This window comes from Armigeres subalbatus, chromosome 3 (genome assembly GCF_024139115.2).
Source record: "Armigeres subalbatus isolate Guangzhou_Male chromosome 3, GZ_Asu_2, whole genome shotgun sequence".
NCBI lineage: Eukaryota > Metazoa > Arthropoda > Insecta > Diptera > Culicidae > Armigeres > Armigeres subalbatus.
Window position 1 is genome coordinate 429,366,476 of NC_085141.1, and position 19,767 is coordinate 429,386,242.

The 19,767-nt window shown below is 39.3% G+C and overlaps 1 protein-coding gene and 1 long non-coding RNA gene across 8 annotated transcripts in view; both read left to right on the forward strand.

The window, feature by feature from the left end:
* LOC134227526 (cysteine-rich motor neuron 1 protein-like) overlaps positions 1-19,767 on the forward strand; it is a 34,300-nt gene that overhangs the window by 10,259 nt on the left and 4,274 nt on the right. The window contains exons 3-6 of one of the 7 annotated variants that reach the window (XM_062709088.1): positions 1,454-1,581; positions 1,958-2,124; positions 2,199-2,283; positions 3,465-3,508. In XM_062709088.1, the coding sequence (XP_062565072.1) occupies positions 1,454-1,581; positions 1,958-2,124; positions 2,199-2,283; positions 3,465-3,508 (424 nt within the window). Of the gene's footprint in view, positions 1-1,453; positions 1,582-1,957; positions 2,125-2,198; positions 2,284-3,464; positions 3,509-4,696; positions 4,856-5,403; positions 5,463-5,851; positions 5,872-6,259; positions 6,539-19,767 lie in introns of those variants that run through there. The other 6 variants (XM_062709081.1, XM_062709085.1, XM_062709086.1 and 3 more) reach the window with 6 other exon arrangements.
* LOC134224493 (uncharacterized) lies at positions 11,291-11,881 on the forward strand. Its single transcript, XR_009982959.1, has 2 exons — positions 11,291-11,649; positions 11,717-11,881. It is a non-coding gene; the product is annotated as an uncharacterized LOC134224493 (long non-coding RNA).

A 19,767-nucleotide genomic window follows, 5' to 3' on the forward strand; every position in this document is an offset into this window, starting at 1 on the left:
TGTCGAGAGGAAAGCACTTGGAATGCGGGCGACAGAGTAGTATCGCGCATATCATCTATTTTGCAAAATAAATGGCGCAACGACCAAAGAGAATCGGTACCGGGAGAAATTCTTTTGTCGGGGAACTCACCATCGGTGTAGGCTAGATCCACCGCCGGGGACTAGACTGAGTAGATCGCGACGAAATACCACCAGCGACGGGTAGTCAGGGCACCAGTGAAACGGACGCCCTGTTCCACCGGAATCGCTGGACTGACCTTGGCACCCGGCTGGTTGGCTTCGGTGTGGGAGAAACTCCTTCACCGGGGAATTCTCTGTCGGAGTAGGCTAGATCCGCCCTCGAGGACTAGACCGAGTAGAACGCGAAGAATTAGTTGGTTAAAGTCGTCGAGACACCAACCACTTCAAAGTGGAGGCCAAGGAGAGGTGCTTAACAGCACAACAGGCCGACTTCTCCGAAGTAAAGCAGATTGGTAGTACCGGAGAAGTGCAGGCATCGACACAGAAAGATTTGATTATAAGCTCGTGAGCTCGTAGTAGAAGACGCATCTTGCGGTCCCGGGGAGGAGCAAGATAGCAAAGCTAGGAAAGGAGGTTTTTTCTCTCATTTGAGGTTTTTCCTCCCATCACAGTGAAAGCAAGTTTCCATAGAAACAAGGATTACCTAATTTTAGGTAACATAGCAGGCGTGAACCCCAGAGCCCAATCTCCCTAGCAGGCAGCAAGGGGTGATAGTGAATGTTTCCAAGCAGTTTTGCGAGGAAGTGCGACATTAGTGTCTTAACCCAATAAAAAAAAAATATATATATATACACATACATACACACATAAACACACACACCAACACAAACACATTAAGACATTACCTCAGTTTGTCGACATTATTCATTATGGGTCTCCGGGCCTTCTATCAAAAGTTCTTTTTTGGAGCAATCATATAGCCTTTCGGTACAACTTTGTTGTGCGAGAAAGGCAGAAATAATGTGTGCAACTCGTTGCAAAACTCTATTTCTCAGCACTCGCAGTATTTATCTAACTCGTGAAGCCTCGTTGGATAAACGTACAACTCGTGTTCATCTTTTTGCAACTAATTGCACTAGTTTTCTACTGTTCTACGTACAAAGTAGGGTTACACTTTCGGTTCTTTATTTCATGTTCTCATATTTATCCTGTTTAAAACCAAGGAACAAAAAGCAATTGAGATTGTTTCCTCTTCCATGATATTTTACAGCAGTGAGCACGATTGTATGCAAAAAGAAAAGACGAAATTGACGTGTTTTCTTGCAATAAAACGAATATGCGACCGTGAGATGGAAATAGAATAGTTCCCTTGTATGCCATGAAACTAAAGTTTATTTACTCGATTATCCGAAGTAATTTGTGAAAAAGAGGAAGAAGAAAAAACAAAAAGTGCAAACTTTATAAACGAATTTTTGTATGCGTATATTTGCAGGTGCTGCAAAGTTTGTGCTCGTACTTTCGGAGAGGCTTGTGGTGGCCCAGGTGGATTTTCCGGCACGTGTGAGCCTCCATTTAGTTGCGTTTCCAAGATACCAGTTGGTGGGTCTGGAATCTGTTTAGGTAATTGATTTTATTGGCCGGTTTTACGTGGTTTTGCACACGATGAAGATTTTTGTTTTTTAGATTGTTTTGATGTTTTTGATGTTGTTAGATGTTCTTATTATTATCAATTCAATTTTGTGTCTATGTCTACTACGCTCCAAAAAGATGGTATTTATTTAATTTTACATTTACTTTTATTTCGACTTGCCAATCAACATTTAATTTAATTATTTAAAAAAGGATTACCAATATTTTATATTTTAATCCACTAATTCTCAAAAATCTATTAAATATTCATTTGAAATTCTGCAATTTTTTTATGTGCATGATTATGATCTCGTAACGCATTATTAAGTTTAGCATATAGTAAGTTGTGTCATTTTACGTATTCTAGATATTCCGACGCACAACGAAACCGATGTGGACCATTTTAAAAACTGTACTGAGACAATCTTAGTAGAATCAGGTTGCGAAATAGTGAACCGGAAATGTAAATGCTGGAATAAAATGCAGCTTTGTAAATCCAGATCGATCACCAAATGGGATTTCCGAAATATGCAGGTAGCGTTTTTTTCCCGTAGATATTTTTCTCTTCGATTTTATTTGACTCTTTGTTTCCATTGTGTTTTATTTAGGAATGTCAACTTAATGTTGCCAATCTTGTAAAATCTGAACTGGAGTTTGATGAAGACTATACTGTTCCACCGAAGGCGAATTACGGTATGTTGAAATAAACTCGAGCTTAGTTATTAATTAGGATAATTTTTTATTTTCATTTATTGAAAATGTTACGAATAGTGACTACTTTTCCATTGTTATTTTTTATTCTGTATCATAGAGATTTACATCCGTTGGTTGGATCACCTCTGACTTTCGAATGATTATAAATGCCAAAAAGAAACAAAATTTGAGCAAAATTAATATGACCAGACGTTTAGCGGGATGCTGCATTTTTCGATTTCGTTTTACAAATTTATTACAGTTCATACAGCCTTACAAATATTTTTCCATTTTTTTTGGGCCAAAATCTATGCGAAATGCACTTTTGAAGGATCCATTTTCAAGCCAGTGACGCAATCTAGATAGGCGTCCCGCGTTTCGCAGGACGCTTGTTGGTCACATTAGTAATAATCGAAAGTAATTTAAATATGTTTTAGATCATTTTAGTAGTAATCCACAGAACAAATCCTATAATCTTATAATCTTATAAAAATCGCCATTATCTAAATCAAACATCAATTAAAAATCAAAGCAAACTTTTTGATTTGGAACTCATCTGTTAACTCATTTGTTCATCAGTTAGAACAGTTAAACAATTAAAGTTTCTACTACATAGAGGTCATAAACGCAAAGGAGAAGAGAGAAGGAAGAAGGAAGAAGAAAAAGGAAAAAATGGAAGAAGCATAAAAAGAAAGAAGGAAGAAAGAAGAAGAAAGTAGCTGAAGTAATTTGTTTTTGGCTTAATAAGACCTTCAACAGCATTCATTGCTTGTCATAAGACCACCACTTAAGTGGTGGAATTCAATGGGATTGTATAAACTCGTCTTATGACAAGAGAAGACATTCCACTAAAAAGCTCAAAATAATTTTCTTAGCATTCAATGTTTGTTGGATAGACATCTCAGGAGATGCTTAATGGAAAATTTCTCAAAATGAATGCAACTAACAGTCACATCATTAGAAATTTTCAACGATTCATTGCATATCCCCCTCAAATTTTTTTTTCTTATTATTTGATATTGAATTACCAAATTTTAGAATGAACAAGACTAAACAAAAAAATATCTCAATTTCTAAGTTCATGCGATCAAATAATTTGATGTACATAATTATCCTTACAAATAAAATGTTAAGCTAAAAGTTTTACTAATTAGAAAATATGTTTATTGTTCAATCAACAGAAGCATTCACAGTACATGGAATAAAACATACGGAATCCGCGCAGGTAAGCAATTTTATTGATTGTATCATCAATCATAAATCGGTTATCACAAATGATTGATCTAGTTTGCTATTCATTCATCATGACGGTAATTAAATGCTACTACGAAGATCTAGAACTGCATTATCTTGTTGGTATTGGATTACCGAAATACAGCGGAATTAATTCCTTTTAGTTTCTTTGCATTTATATCGTAGTACCAGTGTACCAATACCAGCCCTATGTCTGTGAAGAATTGTAAACATTGGTTGTTTTTGCAAGCAAAGCGATGACCTAAGCACGTGAAACACGGTGGTGTTGGTCCAATATGACGATATCTGTGACGATGTGAGATATAAATTTAACATCACACACTTTTAGCCATCATTTACAGTCGCCCCACATTCATTCGTCACCCAGCTACTATGCTCTTCGATAGAAAGAGAGCTTGAACCAGTTTAATGGGTTTAGTTAAAGAGTTGTAAAATAGGTTTGTGCATCATCGACAGTTTTAATGAGTTTTTTTATCTATAAAAAATCAATTTTTCATTATAAGTTACTCCATCTTACCAGTGCTTTAACTCCGTGACTAGTGGAATTCAAATAACGAACTGTTAGACAGACGACACTTTTTGATATGCAGCCTCTGAAATGAATTATTGACTAAATGATCGAACACAAATCACTAAATATTCGAAACCATCACAGTATCCCCGAACCTCCTACAAAAAGTTCGTATTTGGAGTGATAGTTTCTCTATACAGCTTTGTTGTATGATAAAGGCAAAGATTTCAGAAGGCAAAATAGTATATTGAGGAGTATTATAGGACATATCGGCTATTCGTATCGATATTCGTAGAACATGGATGAGTTATTATTTTTTATATTTTCCTCTATGATCATTATCATCGTAGAGAGTACTGGATTTTGAATATCTCAGCCAAGTAATTAGTATCTATTCTTTCCTGCTCGGCTTTATAAATATTTAACGATCAGATTAAAAGTGAACTAGGGGCTTTAGCCAAAGAATCTCCAATATAATATATCCAAATATACCCAAAACTACTACATACCAACCTTGATATTGAAAGTGAATGAATCATTCTTACCTGGCCCATAATTGTGTGGGGAGTGTACGCATGGGACTCAACTTGGGAGTGTATATACGCAGTGCGCAGCGTTTCAGTATTTGGGATTACCATATGTGTATAGTGCAGACCGAAGCTGGCGTCAGACAGGTTGGCTTAGCGGAGCGCTTTAGTTTCATATTATCGCTTAACTAAGACGGGTTGAGCTCCGAGAAGCAGAGGCTAGCTAAAATCAGCAAAGTGAAATAGTACGAACAGTTTGAACCAATTAGTGCAAAATATTGTTTGTGATCCTTCATTATACGCCTCAGTACACATCGGCCATAAATCAATCGCGAGCGATTCGTTTACAGATGTTATTAGAGTTGATAACCATACGTCTGCGAAAGTTGTATTGCATATCTGGTTGAACGATATGTGTGCTTGTTTGTTTTTAGGTTTCTCTGTTCATAAACAAAAAAATTGACATAGGCGACGTAACATCGCATTCCCGAACAATTACTGATATCTAAATCAAATGAGCTGAGCAATCATTCAGAGCTATGACGTATCCAACTTCCTGATCCGATGGTCAACAGATGCTGAAATAAATTCCTCGTATTCGAATGCCAAGCGGATGAATAATTGTCGATCGTGTACTACCTTGGAATTGAAAATATTCGTCCGCTGAACGCGTTAAAACCCTTTGCTTGCCTTTCAATGGCGATTTGCGGCGGTTATGTCAACATTTTAAATATGAACATATTCGTGAAAACAGTCAGTGCCTTTGCCAGCGAGATACCAAGAATGCGAACCTTGGAGGACATTTTTTAATCAAACCTTTTTGTTATTGTGCACCCAGAACCTATATATCGCAAAATACGAAACGAGCAACCAAGCTGATGTGACTGGTGTATATCGAGTGTATATTTCGACTTCTTTGGGGTTGGTGTTGTTTAGTCGTAATCTGGAAACGTAGCATCATAAATGATAACTATGGATACACATTACATCCGTCTTAATGTGAACAATAGAATAATGGCTACAATGAAAATGTGGAGATGGAGATTTATGGCATATAAATTAGGTTTTCTTCATTTCGGTTCAGTTATTTTTATTCTGCAATTTACAAACAGTAGCAAAACATAAAAAGTAAATCACAAACGAAGCATTCACGTAGTGCATCGTAAGCTTGACTATATATCGTTTGTCTACGTAAACAGCTCACGAAGCGCAACGTCCCTATCCATATGATACAATTGTTTAACTCATCAAGTCTCAGAGTAGAACAGCAACTACTTGAGGCGTTCCATTTGTAGGGTAAGTTATAGCTTCGTCACACAACACCTTTAATAGTGTGAAGAAGTAATTTTCAATCTGACGAAAAGACGGTAATTGTGGACTGTATTGCGACCCGTTCAAGTTTACAAGCATCGTTGCTTGTGATATAAATCTTCAAAGCGATGCAGAAAGTTCTGCTCGGTCATAAAAGGAAAAGGGCAATCTCAAATAACATTTAACGTGGAATCGCGCACAACGTTTTCTCATTTTCAACTTTTTATGAATAATGAAAATAAAAATTTAAATAATGGATCGAGGATAGAATGTATCATTTAAATCAGTAATGCCAACCCCAAAGAAGTTATTCAATAGAAGCTAGACGTCTGTGATAATAATTATTTATTTTCATCCTCATTGATCAATCAAGTGAAATTGTTTCGAAAATATAATGCTATTTCTGTTATTGAGAGGTGAAAAGAAAATGAACAAAACTATTGATCCTATCAAGATTTCTTCTTGCCGAAGCTTTGAAATCTGTGAATGAACAGAACAGTGACAGTCAAAAGCTGGAAAAGTTTTCGTCAAATGTGATCGCAGTATTTCAATCTTAGTGACTTCTACCATATACAAAGTGACGTAGAAATGAAATTGATCATATTCATCTGTCTGCTGGAACTGATGGTGGCGCTGATTGAGGCTTCTACAGGTAATTGAGCTTTATTTATGTATGAAAACCCAGAAAAATCCACCTAGCGATGATGGTGTGCTTTCTCGTGTGCTATAACATGTAATGAGAAAAGCACATAAGAGAGGTCCAAATTACACTTCAGCGTGATAGATTCAATTATTTCTATCAATTTACATTTATTTGCGTTTATTTGAATGTACATATTGCAGTAGTTTTTGAAAAAAAGTTCTATTTTGATATTTTTTCCAAGGCGAAAAAGGGAGGAAAATATGTTTTGTCTATAAACACCGGAACAAATTGGCCGATTGGGCCAATTTTCAATAACAAAAAACTAGGCCGCATTCTGCGTCGAATGCAACATCCGAGCAACTCGGATAATGCTAATGCTATTGAGATTCTCACGTCCGAATGTGTGAGTGGCGATAAAAGGAAAACAAACACTCCTAGATGATGCAACTCAGCAAAGATTGGGTAAAATGAGTATATTTCCATATATTTTTTGAAATCATTGTGATGATCCGATCATTTTTGAGGTTATGAGCAGAAGGAAAACAAACATGTTTTTACATGACGAATTGCACATTAGTGTGCGAGCGTTAAACGTCACTCATCTCTATAGTAGCAATAAATAATCACAAAATTTTCCACAAAATAAATATTTTTTTCTACAAAAAATCATAAATCATAAAGGGTAATAGAGAATAAAAATATATCCATAAATGAATAGTAAGAAGCTTTATTTATTTATGGAAATTTTGTATTTTTTCCACGGAAAAAATTGATTTCTATATGGAAAATTCTTTTTTTATAATTGCAATTTCTCACATCGTATGTACACAATAATGGATGGAACACATTATTGAATGTTTGGAATATTATTCAAGATTTTGTTTAAGTAATGTTTTAATTCACAAGAATCAAATGATTAAAAGATAAAATTATAAAGCACTTTTATTTTCATTTCCTACCTCTGAACTGATGGTTTGATGCACTGCTCGATTGCTACTAGCAGATTCATCTGTTTTCACGCCGTTGTTTTCCACTCAATTTCAAGCTAAAACAATTCTATCCCTTCAAAATTCACTTCACAGCACATAAAGCACATCACATTTTCACTATGAATATAATTATATTTAAAAAACCAACGCGATTTCCTATAGTTTGATATAGGTTTATTTCGAACAACGTCTAAATTATCCTTGTCCGTATTCCAAACTGTTTACATGGCTTGCAGTACTCTCAAGGGTTGCCGAACTAGATTTTTTTTTTCAAAGCGCTTGAATGAACTTTCACTGTGAAATTCAACTCTTTTGTTTGTAAAATAAATTATATTGAAAAGATAAATTATGACAAACACAAAATTGAACTGATAAGATGGAAAACTGCAACAAAAACAGCAATTTTGTAATTATATTTCAACTCAAATTCAAAACATTGAAGAATTCGGCATCACTGCAATCATATCGTTACGTATACACTAGAGTGGCCCATCCAGGTTTCCGTAGTTTAATTTTATAGTGTGGAAGCGATATTTCGAGTATAATTTATAATTGTATTTAGATTGGATTTGGATTGGATTTGGATTGGATTTGGATTGGATTTGGATTGGATTTGGATTGGATTTGGATTGGATTTGGATTGGATTTGGATTGGATTTGGATTGGATTTGGATTGGATTTGGATTGGATTTGGATTGGATGGATTGGTTGGATTGGTTTGGATTGGTTGGATTGGTTGGATTGGTTTGGATTGGTTTGGATTGGTTTGGATTGGTTTGGATTGGTTTGGATTGGTTTGGATTGGTTTGGATTGGTTTGGATTGGTTTGGATTGGTTTGGTTGGTTTGGATTGGTTTGGATTGGTTTGGATTGGTTTGGATTGGTTTGGATTGGTTTGGATTGGTTGGATTGGTTTGGATTGGTTTGGATTGGTTTGGTTGGTTTGGATTGGTTGGATTGGTTTGGATTGGTTGGATTGGTTTGGATTGGTTTGGATTGGTTTGGATTGGTTTGGATTGGTTTGGATTGGTTTGGATTGGTTTGGATTGGTTTGGATTGGTTTGGATTGGTTGGATTGGTTTGGATTGGTTTGGATTGGTTTGGATTGGTTTGGATTGGTTTGGATTGGTTTGGATTGGTTTGGATTGGTTTGGTTGGTTTGGATTGGTTTGGATTGGTTTGGATTGGTTTGGATTGGTTTGGATTGGTTTGGTTGGTTTGGTTGGTTTGGATTGGTTTGGATTGGTTTGGATTGGTTTGGATTGGTTTGGATTGGTTTGGATTGGTTTGGATTGGTTTGGATTGGTTTGGATTGGTTTGGATTGGTTTGGATTGGTTTGGATTGGTTTGGATTGGTTTGGATTGGTTTGGATTGGTTTGGATTGGTTTGGATTGGTTTGGATTGGTTTGGATTGGTTTGGATTGGTTTGGATTGGTTTGGATTGGTTTGGATTGGTTTGGATTGGTTTGGATTGGTTTGGATTGGTTTGGATTGGTTTGGATTGGTTGGATTGGTTTGGATTGGTTTGGATTGGTTTGGTTTGGATTGGGTTTGGATTGGTTTGGATTGGATTGGATTGGATTGGATTGGTTGGTTTGGATTGGTTTGGATTGGTTTGGATTGGTTTGGATTGGTTTGGATGAGATTTGGATAAGATTTGGATTCGATTTGGATTCGATTTGGATTGGTTGGATTGGTTTGGATTGGTTTGGATTGGATTTGGAATGGTTTGGATTGGTTTGGATTGGTTTGGATTGGTTTGGATTGGTTTGGATTGGTTTGGTTGGTTTGGATTGGTTTGGATTGGTTTGGATTGGTTTGGATTGGTTTGGATTGGTTTGGATTGGTTTGGATGGATTTGTATTGGTTTGGATTGGTTTGGATTGGTTTGGATTGCATTTGGATTGGTTGGATTGGTTTGGATTGGTTGGATTGGTTTGGATTGGTTTGGATTGGTTTGGATTGGTTTGGATTGGTTTGGACTGGTTTGAATTGGTTTGGATTGGTTTGGATTGGATTTTGATTGGATTTGGATTAGATTTGGATTGGATTTGGATTGGATTTGGATTGGATTTGGATTGGATTTAGATGAGATTTGGATAAGATTTGGATTCGATTTGGATTGGATTTGATAAAACATCTAGTACATTTGGATTAAATATGTAGAAGGCCGATAAGATTTTCTTTTGATTTGGATAGATTTAGATTGATTCTCGTTCAGTTTAAGTAAATAACATTTGGTGCACGAATTTACACATCAAACAAAACAGTTCAGTTGCACTAACAGTAATATTTCGGTTATTTCTTGTTTCACCATTTTTCTGATGTGTTGACAAACACTTTGTGCTTAGCTGAGCTCTATTTTATTTCCACCAGTCTCTTGTATGCACCCGATAAGGTACAATGAAGCTACAAGCAATAGCAATATCTCCAAAAAGTTTTTTTTATGTGATTGCAAATCTCAAGGGTCATGGTTCAAATTCTCCGTATAAACATTGTAACCACAAGATATTGTAAATAGATTCCACCTTTTGCGCTTATTGAGTTACAAAAAAGTTCCACATAGGACGCGTTGTGCATAATTTAGTCACATTACAGTTGTTGTTACTTGTCGAGAAACAAGTAATTTTGCATGCAACTAGTAGAAAAAATGGTGATTTTTTTTCGATATAAATCAGTTTATGGGTTATGACAATTTAATCTTATTCGTGTGATACATCATTTTGTTTATTGTACGGATGTTTGATATCTGATCACCTTCATCCAGGTCTCCACATTGTGCTGTAATCCATATCTGTCCAAATTTGAATGTAGCCTGCATGATTGATAATTATTTTTCATAATTTTCGCAATAGGTAAACGAAGGGTATTCCCCCTTTCCGGTACAGGAACAAAAACCAACGCTCTGTTAGCTATAACGGCCTTTTTGTACCAAAGTGTCTTCAGAGGGTTTTATTGTTGGTTCGATGTTATCTTTAATTTGACCAAATGATACTCATAGGACGAGATTGTACTATTCCATTCAGTTCCACTACTTTATTGTACCTTCGACGTATAGTATTGCAACCTCAAAAGTAAGGCCGTCTTTGGTGTCTTTTGCTTGACCCGACCACTAAAAGCTTAAAATATTTTTCTTATCAAATGGATAACATTCGATTGGTCAGTGATAACGGTCTTACGAGCAATAGATTGCCAATCTGGAAACGGCTAATTCGATTTTTGGTCCAGTCAAGAGAATTTTTTTTAAAATGAAAAAGTTTCGAATCTCCTGACATAGTAGAGTTTCAAACACAGTTTCGTAAATTGACCTGGCCTTGCGATCAAAGGCATAGGTTTGCCAATCCAGAGATGGCGAGGTCGATTCTAGTTCAGTCTAGGATGTCTTCTCATCTCCTTTTGCATAGTGTATCCTTTGCTTGGTAACCAAAATACATATTCATGCAATGGTTGGCATAGAAAAGCTTTCACTTAATAACTGTGGAATTACTAATAGAACACTGAGTTGAAAATCGCTTAAAGTTATAGTTGGAATGTAGAGCCATTCGTGAAAAAAAATATGAAAGCAGAAAGACACAAATCTACAATCGCACTACATTTACATTTAAAACTGTTCAGTGCAACTACTAACACAACACCCCTGCTTACGATTTCTATTTGCCCCACATTTTTTGGCTCCCATACAATTCCATTTACGGGTACTTGTTCTTCTCTATGCCATTCCAATTTTTGTTTTCATTATCGTGAATCGTTATCTTTAAATTATCAGTGAGGATGTCCTCGTTCTTGAGACAAGAAGTGATTTATATGTAAAATAGTCTCTAGTTGATACTCTAATACATTGGTCGATACGAAGCAGACAGCCAACATGCTCAAATTAATTTCATTGATTTTCCTACTGATGGGGATTCAATCTTCAACTATTGCTATGGAGGATATTGACTGTGCAAGTGGTGCATTCGAAGGCGTATTCTTCCCTCATCCAGAATCTTGCCAAAGCTACCTGACATGCTTTCTAGGACGATTGATTGAAGGTCAATGTGGATATGGATTATTCTTCGATTTGGAGAGGCAAATTTGCGAAGCTGAATCACGCGTTCGCTGTGTCATGCCTGTCGTGAGCACAGTATAAGGTGGGATATCCTGCGGCGAATAATTGATTTGTCATTATATAAATATATATCCTTTTTTCAAACGCAGGTTCACTTAATGATGGAATAATTGGATTTTTCTCTAAACACCTCATTGCTACGTGATCAGTTATATAACTAACCACAATTATATATTCATGTTTTTGACTTTCTCGTCTCGTTTATGTATACTTAAAGAAACTAGTAAGGAAATAAAATTATCTCGAAACAAGAAGCGTTAAATGGTAATTATACAATCCCAATGCAAATAATTATAATTTCTATACAGAATACCTATGTGGCTTTTGGTCAGTTCACCTTTCTTGAATAATGGTGTACAACTATTCCAACTAAAACATGGAAATTACTCTCGGGCATAGGTGGCAAGAAGCCGGACACATCCTGCATAATAATGCACTTTTGAATTTCATGCATTTGGTCATCTGCCTCTATTGGGGCCTACGCTGTTTTGTCGAGCCTCTCTTGAATCATGCTTAGCTGCTCTAGTTCTCAGTCATGAGGCACCATACACCGGCAGTCGTTGCTAAATTACACTTACTTCTCGCTGGTGATTCAAAACTGGAATGACAATAAAGGAAGTCGGGATATGCCCATCACCCTTCTCTGCGGCGTCGGAAACGCCAGTAGTGTGGAGCCATGTTATTAAAAATTCAGAATACTAATGAACTTCGGGGGGTTTTGTTTTTCCGTTGTATGAATGTTTTAATTATGTTTCCTCACCTTACTATTTGGGATGCGGAGGATTTCATAGAGAGAGTATGTTTGTTGCATTCCATTAAGCATAATGGCCTTTAAGTGAAGTTCAAAGTCAAATACATTTCGGTTTGAAAAACTATACTGAATTATCGAGTGAAACCGAACCACAATTCCAATCTGTGATATTTTTTAAATGCAACTTGTTCAGTGGAATGTTCTCACAAGCCTGGTAGTCTATCGCTACTTTACTGACCGTAAAAGAATAGGAATAACGGATCTATGTTTGCAGGAATTACTATCCACATGCGACAGATATGCATTTATGTGCAGTTCGTAAGATGTATACTTTATTATTATCTTAATACTCCCAAGAACGGATGTTAAATTCTTTTTACAATTTTATTCAACCTACCAGAATCTGTTTATAAACTGAGAATACACAAAATTGGGTCCTAAACTGCCATAATCTGACAAAGTGATGTATACGCCATTTTCCAAATTACTGACCTTTTTGAAAATCCGCGTAAAAAGTGGGATCCGAGTAGATCCCGAGATGCGATTAAACAAAATGCGTTAGTTCCGAAAACCGTGTAAAAAACGCGTCAATTCTGAAATCCGCGTGAAGTTGTCACGTGAAAAGTGACCACAAGCGATTGCAAGCAACAACTACCAAATATTGCTTACACTACTACTTCTCAATGGCGGTAAAAATTATTATGGTTCCCATAGTGGTTCTATACATTGATTTCTTATGATACTCGCCACTATTGGTACAGTTGCACCACTAGAGGTATAAGGGAGTCAATTTTATTAGGAAAAATCATTGTTATCAATAGTTTTTCGAGCGAAATCTTAGGATAAGTAGCATTTATTATTATTATTATTTATTCAGACTAAGGCCGAAATGGCCTGTGCGGTATATAAGAGCCTTCTCCATTCGGCTCGGTCCATGGCTACACGTCGCCAACCACGAAGTCTACGGAGGGTCTGCAAGTCATCTTCCACCTGATCGATCCACCTTGCCCGCTGCGCACCTCGCCTTCTTGTGCCCGTCGGATCGTTGTCGAGAACCATTTTCACCGGGTTACTGTCCGACATTCTGGCTACGTGCCCTGCCCACTGCAGTCGTCCGATTTTCGCGGTGTGAACGATGGATGGTTCTCCCAACAGCTGATGCAACTCGTGGTTCATTCGCTTCCTCCACGTACCGTCCGTTATCTGCACCCCACCATAGATGGTACACAGCACTTTCCTTTCGAAAACTCCAAGTGCGCGTTGGTCCTCCACTAGCATCGTCCAGGTCTCGTGTCCGTAGAGGACTACCGGTCTAAAGAGCGTTTTGTAGATTGTCAGTTTGGTACGGCGGCGAACTCTATTTGATCGGAGTGTCTTGCGGAGTTCAAAGTACGTACGATTTCCAGCCACTATGCGTCTCCGAATTTCTCTGCTGGTATCATTTTCGGCAGTTACCAGTGAACCCAAGTACACAAATTCTTCTACCACCTCGATTTCGTCACCACCGATGCAAACTCGCGGTGGGTGGCTCACATTATCTTCTCTTGAACTTCTTCCTATCATGTACTTCGTCTTCGACGTGTTAATGACTAGTCCGATCCGCTTGGCTTCCCTCTTCAGTCTGATGTAGGCTTCCTCCATCTTCTCAAAGTTACGTGCCATAATATCTATGTCGTCGGCGAAGCCAAATAGCTGGACGGACTTATTAAAAATTGTACCACTTGTGTTAATCCCTGCTCTTCGTATTACCCCTTCCAAAGCGATGTTGAATAGCAGACACGAAAGACCATCACCTTGCCGTAACCCTCTGCGGGTTTCGAAGGGACTCGAGAATGCCCCTGAAACTCGAACTACGCACATCACCCGATCCATCGTCGCTTTGATCAACCGTGTCAGTTTATCCGGAAATCCGTGTTCGTGCATTAGCTGCCATGGGAGCGGGCCATTTGGCATAAAGTCATTTGGCATAACGCCATTTGGCATAAGGTCATTTGGCATAAAGGCCATTTGGCATAACGGTCATTTGGCATAACGGACATTTGGCATAATTGTAACCAACGTCAAAAGTGAGGGTCTTTTGGCATAACGGACATTTGGCATAATTTTTCTTTGCGTTCGCTAAATGGTGACTAAATGGTGCGGGAAACACCCCGGAATAGTAAATATAACACCCGTCAATAACAATTTTAGAAAGACATTGTCCTCTCGTGAAAAGAATGCATTTGCAATGCAATGCAAAAGTAGGCGCATGCCCGGACTAGAGCAGTGGTGGATATAATCCCCTCTTTAAAAGAAGGTGTGTTGCCGGATTATGGCAATGAAGGATGAGATCCCTTCTTTAAAAGTAGGTGCTTGCCCGGATTAAGGTCATGGTGGATCCGATCCATTCTTTAAAGGTAGGCGCTTGCATGGATTATGGCAATGGATGATGTGATCCCTTCTTTAAAAGTAGGCGCATGCCCGGATTAAGGCCATGGTGGATGCGATCCCTTCTTTAAAAGTAGGCGCTTGCATGGACTATGGCAATGGAGGATGTGATCCCTTCTTTAAAAGTAGGCACTTTCCCGGATTATGACAATGGTGGATGTGATTCCTTCTTTAAAAGAAGGCGCTTGCCCGGATTATGACAATGGTGGATGTGATTACTTCACTGAGGAAAATGGACGTATGATTTTCAATCAAACGCCTTATGAAAATTTGCCACAAGGAATCGGTATGAATTTCAATATGTTGCCTTATGAATGATGATTTTCATTTGAAAAAAGATGAAGTGCGGCAGACTGGGTTCGAACCATGGACGTCGGGGTCAGGAGGCCGGTATGTAGACCACACGCCAATCTACGCTTGATTACTCAGGAAGGTAATGTCGTATACGCACTCGACTCAGCCGAAGAGTCATACAAATCGCAAACACGAATGAACAAAATACATCCGATCGATTAAAACATCGTCAATAGACTGACCCTCTCATGCACATTTCTGCTTTTTCTAGCTGCCGTCTGTCCGGCTCAGATCCTTACATTTACATTTTCTCTCTTTCATACCTTCATTTTACTTCCCTTCATTCCTTCATTACCAAGTCGCATCTCTCACACGATTGAATGACGTTTGTCGCATTCGTCAATCTGTGCATCAACGTATGCGCTTTCTGTCTAAACAAAATTGAAAGCTTTGAAACAGTGGACTTTCTAACACTCAGAGAAATTCACATAAATGGTCTAAACATATATTAAATAATCAGATGGTCTATCGTATTCACTACAGGTAACTGCGTATAAGAAGCACTGTTTGTGGAATAATCAGTCGAAGATTCATACGGCGCCAGTTATGAATTTCTATAGTTCAGTTCGCTGAGTGTTCTTTAGAAGAAGGCGCTTGCCCGGATTGAGGCAATGGTGGATGTGATTCCTTCTTTAAAAGAAGGTGCTTGCCCTGATTAAGGTAATGGTGGATGTGATCCCTTCATTAAAAATAGGCACTTGCACGGATTATGGCAATGGAGGATTTGATTTGTTCTTTAAAAATAGGCGCTTGTCCTGATTGAAGCAATGGTGGATGTAATCACTTCTTTAAAAGTAGGTGTGTGGCCTGAATTGTGGCAATGCAATGGTGGATGTGATCCCTTCTTGGAAAGTAGGCCCTGCCCGGATTATGGCAATGGTAGATGTGACTCCTTCTTTATAAGTAGGCGCTTGTCGGGAATAAATCAATGGTAGATGTGATCTCTTCCCCGAAAAGCACAATTCAGATTGATTTGGTTGCAATAACTCATATGTGACTTGATTGGTTTTAGTAACTCGTCTACGACAAGTGTGTTGCTTGAGTTTTTAAAGTTAGGCGCTTACCCAGATTAAGGCAATGGTGAATTTGATCTGGTCTTCCGGCGCATGCTCGGATTGAAGCAATGGTGGGCGAATCCCTACTTTGAAAGCAGGCATGTGGCCGGAATAAGTCATTGATGGATGTGATCCCTCTCTCGGAAGTAATTCTGCCGTTTTGTTATTTCGTTCTTCCGGAAAATGTCTACCATCAATCTAAATTTATCAGAAAACAGCCTCGACCTACTTTATCTACGCTAAACATTACATGAAATATCCCTTTCGCTTTCACAGCTCGAAATTATGCCAAATGTCCGTTATGCCAAATGACCATTATGCCAAATGGCCTTTATGCCAAATGACCTTATGCCAAATGGCGTTATGCCAAATGACTTTATGCCAAATGACCCAGACCCAGCTGCCATAGCTGGTCCCGATCGATTGTATCATATGCGGCTTTGAAGTCGATGAATAGATTATGTGTGGGCACGTTGTATTCGCGGCATTTCTGCAGTACTTGGCGAATGGCGAACACCTTGGTCCGTGGTGAAGCGTTCGCCCATAAAACCCGCCTGGTACTGCCCCACGAACTCCCTTGCAATTGGTGCTAGTCGACGGCATAAAATTTGGGAGAGTACCTTGTAAGCGGCGTTCAGCAATGTGATTGCGCGGTAGTTGCTACAATCCAGCTTATCGCCCTTTTTGTAGATGGGACACACGACACCTTCCATCCACTCATGCGGCAAAACTTCCTCCTCCCAAATCTTGGTAATGACCCAGTGCAGCGCTCTAGCCAGTGCCTCACCACCGTTTTTAAATAGCTCTCCTGGTAGTTGGTCAACTCCAGGAGCTTTGTTGTTCTTCAGCCTGCCAATCTCCTCCTGGATTTCCTGAAGATCCGGAGCCGGTAAGATTATGTCCTGCGCGTGTTCTCCCAGGTCCATCATCATACCGCTATCTTCGTCTGCCACATCGCCATTCAGGTGTTCTTCGTAGTGTAGTTCGTAGTATCCTCACGCTCGTTCGTAAGAAGGTTCCCGTTTATGTCCTTACACATATCGGGCTGTGGCACGTGGCCCTTACGTGAAAGGTTCAACTTCTCATAGAACTTTCGTGTGTTATTAGCGTGGTACAGTTGCTCCGTCTCTTCACAGTCTCGATCTTTCTGCTGACGCTTTTTCCTCCGGAAAATCGAGTTTTGTCTGTTCCGCGCCTGTTTATATCGTGCCTCGTTCGCCCTCGTGCGGTGTTGCAGCAATCTCGCCCATGCTGCATTCTTCTCTTCTACTAACTGCTCACATTCGCCGTCATACCAATCGTTTCTCTGATCCGGGGGCACCGTGCCAAGTGCAGCGGTTGCGGTGCTACCAATGGCGGATCGAATATCTCTCCAGCCATCTTCAAGAGACTTCCACTTCCAAGAGAGTGCCACTTCCCGCTGCTGCACGTATTCTTGGGCTAGTCTACCGTCTTGTAGCCGCCCAATGTTAAGCCGCAGCGTCCGACTTCGACGCGTGTTGTACACCGTCGAGAGTTTTGAGCGCAGGCATACTGCAACGAGGTAGTGGTCGGATTCAATATTCGCACTGCGGTAAGTGCGGACGTTCGTGATGTCGGAGAAGAATTTACCGTCGATTAGAACGTGGTCGATTTGGCTTTCCGTTTCTTGGTTAGGTGATCTCCATGTGGCCTTGTGGATATTTTTGCGGGGAAAGAAGGTGCTTCGGACTACCATTCCGCGGGAGGCTGCGAAGTTTATGCATCGTTGGCCGTTGTCATTGGATACGGTGTGCAGACTATCCGATCCGATGACCGGTCTATACATTTCCTCCCTTCCTACCTGAGCATTCATGTCACCGATGACGATTTTGACGTCCCGCAGTGGGCATCCATCGTATGTCTGCTCCAGCTGTGTATAGAACGCTTCTTTCTCGTCGTCGGGTCTCCCTTCGTGTGGGCAGAGCACGTTGATGATGCTATAGTTGAAGAAACGGCCTTTTATCCTCAGCTTGCACATTCTTGCGTTGATTGGCTACCACTCAATCACCCGTTGGCGCATCTTACCCAGCACTATGAATCCGGTTCCCAGCTCGTGGGTGGTGCCACAACTTTGGTAGAAGGTAGCCCGCTTTTCCACACTTTCTGTCCTGTTCAGCAAATTTCCTGCAGCGCCACGACGTCGAAGTTGCGGGGATGTAATTCATCGTAGATCATCCTGTCGCAACCTGCGAAACCTAGCGACTTGCAGTTCCATGTTCCAAGCTTCCAATCGTGATCCTTTATTCGTCGCCTAGGTCTTTGCCGATTCTATCGAGTCGCATTATCTCTTATATTGTTCGTAATGATTGGTTTTCTAGGCGACCTGCACAAACCTCCTGTCTCGTCGGAGAGACGTCGTTTCAGGGCTGTTTAGCGTCCCACCTAACACCAGGACTTGGGCTTGTGTGCTTTGAGCGGCACACGGTCGCTTTGGTGGGGCCTACTTGCGGATACATGCAGCTTTTTATAGAGGTTTAACAGGGCCCACTGTCAAACCCCACCACATCCTAGGCAAGCCCCACAACTCGCAGATGGCTGGGGAGGGATCGTCAAGCCCTTGGACATAGTCCCTGCTGCCCATACATATCACATTATCTTCTACTCAAAACAACAATGTTTTGTGACTACCTAAAGCATTTAAAATATATGGGGCTGGGGGTAATATAGACATTAGGGTGGTTCAAAAATCTGTTTTGCTCCACAGTGCTCATCTGATTCTTTACCATGTTCTGAGTGTCCTCTGAAAATTTGAGCTCATTTGGACTAAAACTGATTTAGCACAAGCCGTTGCAAGTTTGGATGCAAATAAGTATGGGAAATTTATTTTTCATTATACTGTTAATGACGCTTCCCCATCAAGCGCATGTTAAAAGAAAACTTACATAGCTAAAAGGAATACTCAACACCTTTCACTCAGTGAAAACTGCGTCTTAATTAATCGTTCCAATAGAGTAGAGTGGGGCAAGAGTACGCACTTAGTTTATCATGTGTCCCTTTTGATGCAAGCTTCTGCATATCAAATCAGTGTCGATGATTCATATACTCTTCCTTTATGTTACCCAGTGGAAAAAATATTGAAATTATTGAGATTCGTTTCAGTAGAACCCTTATTGCAAGACAAGTGAAAAACGCACTCTTACCCCACCGGTGGGGTAAAAGTGCGCATCGGGTGGGGTAAGAGTATGCATTTATCCAATCATGTGCTTTAAGTATATATTAACACAAATAAAAGTTAATAACATTTAATTGATGTTTAATGAGCATATATTACGAAATGTTTAAAGATTACGTAACTCTTAAAGGGGGAGGGGGTCCTAAAAATGTGCACTTTCATTCGAACCACCATTGTTTTTATATATACAAAAAACTACAGAGGTAAAAATATATATCAGGTTTCGCGTGGTGTATACAAAGGCATTTTTCTTAAAGAAAGTCCATCAATCACGTAACGTAAAATTTGGCTATTTCATCACCTCCCCCTATCTTACACTATTTGTATGAATCCTCTAAAAATTATATGGATCGTCACATA